At 34.6% G+C, this 7,600-nt stretch overlaps 1 protein-coding gene across 1 annotated transcript; it reads left to right on the top strand.

Moving 5' to 3' along the window:
- Nucleotides 1-1,141: 1,141 nt before the first annotated feature.
- LOC113255944 (olfactory receptor 6C70-like) lies at nt 1,142-2,077 on the top strand. Its single transcript, XM_026499649.2, has one exon. It carries the CDS (start codon nt 1,142-1,144, stop codon nt 2,075-2,077), a length of 936 nt encoding a protein of 311 aa, XP_026355434.2.
- The last annotated feature ends 5,523 nt before the right edge of the window (nt 2,078-7,600 follow it).

Here is a 7,600-nt window from a genome sequence, read left to right as displayed (position 1 = left end):
GTGTAATTTAAATATTTTTTTTATTTAAAGGAAAGAAAACATAGACTATATGATATAGTTTATTTTTTTTCTCTCTGCCATGTTTATGTTTATGTGGAAATAGCCTATTTAGCAAATTGATAACAATTCCTCAGGTTAACAGGAAAATGAAGTGCATCACTAGATTTATTTTAATTGAAAATATGGCTCTAAACTATATAACCAATAAGTTTCTGAATTCACATTGTTTTTATAAAATAATAAATTAGGAAGCTAGAGAAAGCATGTTTCATTGCATTTCTTTGATAGGATATTATTAAGAATGAATTTTTAATGAAAAACATAAATGCCCTATAATTTAACAACTCATTGAAAGTACTTTATTTTATATATTTGCCAAAATCATACCTCCATGTATGAGATGCAGACATTTATAAAAATGGGGTCAGTTTGTATAAACTTTTCTGCAGTTTGTATCTAAAATACATTTAGAATATTTCAAATGACTTCAAAATGTAATTATCTTAATGACTAAAATTATTTAAAGAATTGCTTATTTTTAAATATTTGGATTGTTTCATACTTTTCAAACTATGCCATGACATACAGCTTATATGTAATATGAAAATTGAATTGTCTTTTGAGAAAGGTAGATATTCCATTATATATTCTAAACATTTGTGGCTTTTTAAAGGAAAAAGAGTTTTTTCACATTACTGAACTTATTGTTATAATACTTTCAATTTATTATTTTGGATATTATCTTTTTGGGGGAATAGTCTTTAAATATTTATTCTTAAACAATGAAAGACCCATCGAAACTTCAGTCTTAAGAATGGATTGTCCTATTTCCTCAATAGCCATTAATACATTCTTCTTGCTCAGATTCATTACTGGATTTTTGTAAATGTGGTTATATCTGCTTTGTATTGTTTCAATTTTTCTAGATTTAGCTAGTATTTATTTTGTTGTGGTATTACACTCTTACACTCTTTTTCTTTAGTCATTTTCTAGATCATATCTTCAACCTCATGGAGTATTTCCTCATAAATGGGTGTGTATATGACTATGGATCCTTTTATGTATCACTTCCTGGATATAAAGCTACTCATATTATTGTACCATTTTATTTCTAGAATTTGTTTGAAATCACAAAAAAGAAATGAAGAACCATACAAAATACATAGAGTTTATCCTTCTGGGACTGACAGATAATCCTCAGTTACAGAGTGTAATTTTCTTATTTTTACTTCTAAATTACATGCTGAGTATGATAGGAAACGTAACCATCATTGCCCTTACTCTACTGGATTCTCATCTCAAGACCCCAATGTATTTCTTCCTCCGTAATTTCTCTTTCTTGGAAATTTTATTCACAAGTGTTTGCATCCCCAGATTCCTAATCACCATTGTAACCAGAGAAAAAGCCATTTCCTATAGTGGCTGTATAGCTCAGTTATTTTTTTACATATTCTTGGGGGTTACAGAATTTTTCCTTCTGGCAGCTATGTCCTATGATCGTTACGTTGCCATCTGCAAACCTTTGCATTACACATCCATCATGAGCAGCAGAATTTGTCATCAGATTGTACTCAGTTCTTGGGCAACTGGATTCCTGGTCGTTTTCCCTCCAATGATTTTGGCTCTTAACCTGGATTTCTGTGCCTCAAATATTGATCATTTCATTTGTGACATTTCTCCTGTCCTGCAACTTTCTTGCTCAGACACACATTTACTAGAACTGATTGCTTTTTTCTCAGCTGTGATGATCATTATTGTCTCATTGTTATTAGTAATCCTTTCTTACTCTTGCATCATCAAAACTATTCTAAAAGTCCCTTCAGTTCAGCAAAAGAAAAAAGCCTTTTCTACCTGCTCTTCTCACATGATTGTTGTATCCATCACTTATGGTAGTTGTATGTTCATGTACATAAAGCCATCTGCAAATCAAAGAGTCACTTCAAGCAAGGGAGTCGCTGTGCTCAATACTTCAGTTGCCCCTATGTTGAATCCATTCATTTATACTCTCAGAAACCAGCTAGTTAAACAAGCCTTCAGAGATGTATTTAGTAAGATATTTTCTGTTTCGGAGAAGTAACAAGAAATAATTAACGTGAAAACATAAAATGAACGTTGAACAAAAACTATTTTGACTCTTCCAGTTTAGAATTGATCTTTAAAATCTAATTATTTGGATCCCTTCAGTTTACCTGAGCTTAGAAACTCTTTCCATTCTATACATCCTGACTTTAACTTTCTGTAATGTAAAGAAATATTCTGTAAATTTATTTTTTTTAATGTCAATTGTCGACAGGGTAAGAAAGCAGTTTTTTTTTTGCAATGAATCATACATTTCATTTGTGTCATTTTATATTAGTATTTTTTAAAAGATTTTGTTTACTTATTTTAGAGAGAGATAGAGAGAGTGAGCAGGGGGAGAAGGAGAGAGAGTGGGACAGAGAATCTCCAGGAGACTCCCACTGAGCACAGAGGCCAAGGAGGTGGGTCTTGATCTCATGACCCTGAGATCATGACCTGAGCTGAAATCAAGATTTGGACACTTAACTTACTGAGACATCCAGGCACCCCTTATTTTAGTATTAATGTTGGGCAAATTTTTAAAATTGAAGTAGAAAGTAAAATATGATTTAGTACACATGTAGTTGATTTCTTACATGTTCTTTTTCAAAAACATAAAATAAGCTTAATCTTTTAAGCATGTCAATGAATCTATTGAATATGGCAATATATGATGAAATTAATTCCTGTCATATAGTTATTGCCATTTACTTCTGTACAAGTTTTCCATGGTAAGTGATCTCAAATATCAATTTTTCATAATTCAAATGACTTCTTTAAAGATTGAATAATGTTTTATTTTCTCTGAAACTAGGGTTACTCTAAGTGTCAGCTACTAAAACAATGGATGCCACAAATCTGTAATTCTCCTAATGTTTTTGCCCTTATGCCAGTTGGTTTATACCATAGAGGGGATTAAGTTGTTAGCTCAAGATTATCTTCCATATGTGTCAGTGGTATTTATTCTTGTCTATGTCTACAGTCATCATACATTTCCCTAGTCAATATTCTTGAAAATATTTATTGATTAATTTTAATGAAATCATACCAAAACTAATCCATAACACAAAGTAGAAACCACAATTAATTGATTGATCTTGATAATTAATAAGAATATGGCTTATATTTGTCAAAACTCATCAAATTGGATACTTAAGATTTGTTCATTTCATCAGACATAAATTTAAAAGTTATGAAAAAATTGAGTTCTGGATATCTGGTTTACTTTTCACAGTGACATGGATTATCAGTTCTGTAATTTCTTTGCATGCTCTAGGCTTATTCAAGTGTGGCATTGAAGAAAAAGATACTGAGGCTTCTCACTGTAAGGGAAACAAATTACAAGCAGTTGTTTCTTTTTTTTTTTTTTTAAAGATTTTATTTATTTATTCGACAGAGATAGAGACAGCCAGCGAGAGAGGGAACACAAGCAGGGGGAGTGGGAGAGGAAGAAGCAGGCTCATAGCAGAAGAGCCTGATGTGGGGCTCGATCCCAGATCGCCGGGATCACGCCCTGAGCCGAAGGCAGACGCTTAACCGCTGTGCCACCCAGGCGCCCCACAAGCAGTTGTTTCTTAAGTAACCTGTGCGGGGTATATCAGAATTGGAAGTATAGGTATGAATGTATTACACATTCACACACACACACACACACACACACACACACACACACACACAGTCTTCGGAGGGCTAATAAGCAATAACTCACTAACCAACATAACTAATGTCCACATTGGTTTTTAAATGTCACTAACTAAAAGGAACCTGGGATCCCCGGAGAAATGACAGTGTCATTTTGGGCTGATTAAGGAAGGTGTAAGAGAGCTAAAATCACCTTGTTCTAGAGAAGTACTCAAAAAAAGAAGAGGACAAATAAACAAAGTTCAGAATCCAATTAAAAGAGGCTCCCATTCACCATATTTCTGAGCACTAGGCATATGAATGCATTTCAAATAAAATATGATTCATTTATATTTCTACTACGGCTAATGTGATTATGCTGACTCAGAAAACAATGTATATGATTATCCCTCCAATTTTATATGCTCCTTTAATATCATCACCAGCTCTTTTAAATATTAAAAAGCACAGCTAAATATGCTATGATTCAAACAAAAATTAATACATGAATGTTTATAACAGCATTGTTCATAATAGTGCCCAAGTGGAAGCAACTTAAATGTTCATCAGCTGATGAATAGATAAAATGTGGTACACCTGTGCAAAGAATAAAGTATTAATAGATTCAATAACATACATAAACCTTGAATATATTATGCTAAGTGAAAGAAACTAGTCACAAAAGACAGCATATGTTCTAGATTCCATTTATATGAAATATCTAGAATAGGCAAATCCTGGAGACAGAAAGCTTATCAGTGGTTGCCAGGGGCTGGAGGAAGGGAGTGACAGGGAATCACCACTTGATAGATATGGAGTTTCTACCTGAGGTGATGACAATGCTATGAAAGGAGATGATGGTGATGATTGCACAACTGTGTGAATGTACGACTAGCCACTGAACTACACACAGTAAAATGGTTAAAATGGTGCATTTTATGTTATGTAAATGCTACCTCAATAAAAAATGTAGTTCTGGAAAGGCATATAAAAAATTGCAGATTGGACTGGAAGACCTAATAGCCTTAGAACCCTAACTTCAGGATAGCCAGCCTACTTTATGGAAATCCTTGTCTTGTGAGCAGAGGAGATTAAAAAGTGAGATGACAGGATAGAATGTGTTAACTAACTAGCTTGCACAGCTGATGTCCTTGGTGGTCGTGCTTTTTAGTTTACAGGAATCACAGGGAATCAAAGACAGACAGGGCTTATGTTCCAGTCACAGTCCTAGCTCTTCATCCAGAAACACGGGGTGATAGGCTGCTAAGCAAAAAGCTGAAAAAATCAAATGTTAGGATCTCAACTGACTGATTTCCCATTCATCTCTGACAAACAAGCCACAGAACAGCCAGAAATGAAACCAGCAGAGAGACAGTGATGGAGGTACGAGAACATTGCATATAGACCGTGTGCAAGCGAGTGAATTAACAAGAATGGTATAAGCCTGCATGAAATTAAATACAGTATTAGCAGACAAACAACAAGATAAAATAGTTCTAGAAAACTTTTGGTAAGCTTTAGATTTTAAATCTAGCTCCATATCAAAATCGTTTGCTCAGACATTATAAAGAGATTTTCTCAGTATACTTATTTTCCATAAAGTGTTTTATTAGAAGAGGAAAGGATTATGTTATAAGTAAATTCTTAGGGAGAGGAGAATTAAAATGAAATTTTACAGTTCCATAGCTAGTTAAGGCAATTATCTTTAAGATGTAATTAATTAATTTATTTTAGAGCAAGAGAGAGAGAGCATGCAACTGTAAACACACAAGCCAGGGGAGGGGCAGAGGGAGAAAGAAAGACAGAGAATCTGAAGCAGACTGCTGAGCATGGAGCTGTCATGGGGCTCAATCTCACTACCCCAAGATCAATACCTGAGCTGAAATGAAGAGTTGGAAGCCCAACTGACTGAGCTACCCAGGTGCCCTGAAAGCAATTATCTTCAAGACAACAAGGTTTTATTTTAAATAAGCCTCAAATTTTTATCAGTGACGTAAATATCTCAGAGAAGTGTGAGGAATATACTATAAAACACAGATGAATAAATTTTCCTCTTCTATATCAGGAGATAAAGGACATTTGCACTATGAAAATGCTCATAGTCTTTGTTCAATAAATCTGAACTCAGAAAAGTTACCTTAAAATTTAGGGCTATGATTCTAACCTTCATATCTCAATATAGTTATATCATGTTAGAGATTAATAAGTGTGGAAATAAATCAATACTTGAAAGTGACTTTGTTTCATATGCAAGCAAGAGAAGATTCAAAATTATCTCGATACAATGTTACTCTCAGACTTGCCTTAACACAATGCATTTCTGATTGGAAAGAAATGATTAGAATAACAAATCGTAACGTGGGATTTCGAAAGCCACTATGATTTTTTCCATGCATAACATAGTGTATAAAATCTATTACATAAATTTTGAAGTATTTAAACAAGTTAAATTTCTTTCTTTGATGTCAGTAAAGCAATTTAATAACCAGAGAAAAGCAGACACATCAGTAAACAGTGTATGATTGCGGAGAGAGAGCCCAACTACTATGTCAGCGTACATACTTTCAATCAGTGTCTTTTCTCATCCCTTTCCCAGCAAAACTACACTACTGCTTAAAAGGTCATGAGTTGTAGGGGACTGAACATGGCTTGATATCAGAATGCAGGCTCCACTGTTTGCTGCCTATGATGTATTATAGGTCAATGTACTCAATCTTCTTCTGTCCACATTTTGATACAATTAAAATGTATTTCTAGGATTAGCAAGGGCATTAATAATAATGTTTGAGAAGAGTTTGACTTATCTTTGATAGTTCAAAAAATGCAGTTATTTTCAAAATTATGCCAATAGAAATAATTTATTAAAAATTTTTTTAAAAGATTGTATTTATTTATTTGACAGAGAGAGAGAGCACAAGCAGGGAGAGTGGCAGGCAGAGGGAGAAGCAGGCCTCCCACAGAGCAGGGAGCCCTGTGTGGGGCTCCATCCCAGGACCCTGGGATCATGACCCAAGCTGAAGGCAGATGCTTAACGGACTGAGCCACCCAGGTGCCATGCCAATGGAAATAATTTAAAAGAGGGGAGCCTGGGTGCCTAGTTGGTTAAGTGTCTGCATTTGTCTCAGGTCATGGTTTTGGGGTCCTGGGATGGAACCCTTAGTTGGACTCTCTGCTCAGCGGGGGAGTCTGCTTCTCCCTCTCCCTTTTCCCCTCCCTCCCATTCATCCTCTCTCTCTTGAATAAATAAATAAAATCTTAAAAAAAAAAAGGATGTTTAGGTGCTATTTCAAAGCCCACTTTTATTTTTATTGATTTTTTTAAAAAAGATTTATTTGTTTATTTGAGAGAGAGAGAGAATGCAAGCACGAGAAGGGGTAGAGGGGGTGGGAGAAGGAGAAGGAGAGAATCTCAGGCAGACTCCCTGCTCAGTGAGGAGTCCCAAGTGGGGCTCTATCTCACAACCCCGAGATCATGACCTGAGCTGAAATCAAGACTTGGCTGCTTATCTGACTGAGCCATGCAGGAGCCCTTCAAAGCCCATTTTTAATTAATTAATTAAATAGTTACTCATTTTCCCTTATTTTATTTTTTATTATTTTTTAATTTAAATTCAATTAGCCAAGTTATAGTACATCATTAGTTCAGATGTAGTGCTCAATAATTTATCAGTTGTGTGTAACACCCAGTGCTCATCACATCATGGGCCCTCCTTAAGCCCACTTTTAAAATTTAAAGTTTATCTGTTTTGTATTTCCTTATTTTCCCCTATTTCTACTGGTTAGGTATCCTTGATACCTTCTTAAATCATTCCCTTATCTTTGTGTTGATGTGACTAATGGTCTTATTTCATCATCATTCAAAATTTGGTGTTCCAATTTGCTTTTACACATTTATTCTAATTTTGTGACCTATCATAAGTGGC

This window comes from Ursus arctos, unplaced genomic scaffold (assembly GCF_023065955.2).
Source record: "Ursus arctos isolate Adak ecotype North America unplaced genomic scaffold, UrsArc2.0 scaffold_26, whole genome shotgun sequence".
Classification (NCBI taxonomy): Eukaryota; Metazoa; Chordata; class Mammalia; order Carnivora; family Ursidae; genus Ursus; species Ursus arctos.
The sequence above is the reverse complement of the archived record's forward strand: the minus strand, read 5'-3'. Positions and strand labels throughout refer to the sequence as shown.

What these genes read in the sequence shown, in the direction of transcription:
- LOC113255944 (XM_026499649.2), top strand. Translation starts at nt 1,142, where the DNA reads ATGAAGAACCATACAAAATACATAGAGTTTATCCTTCTGGGACTGACA.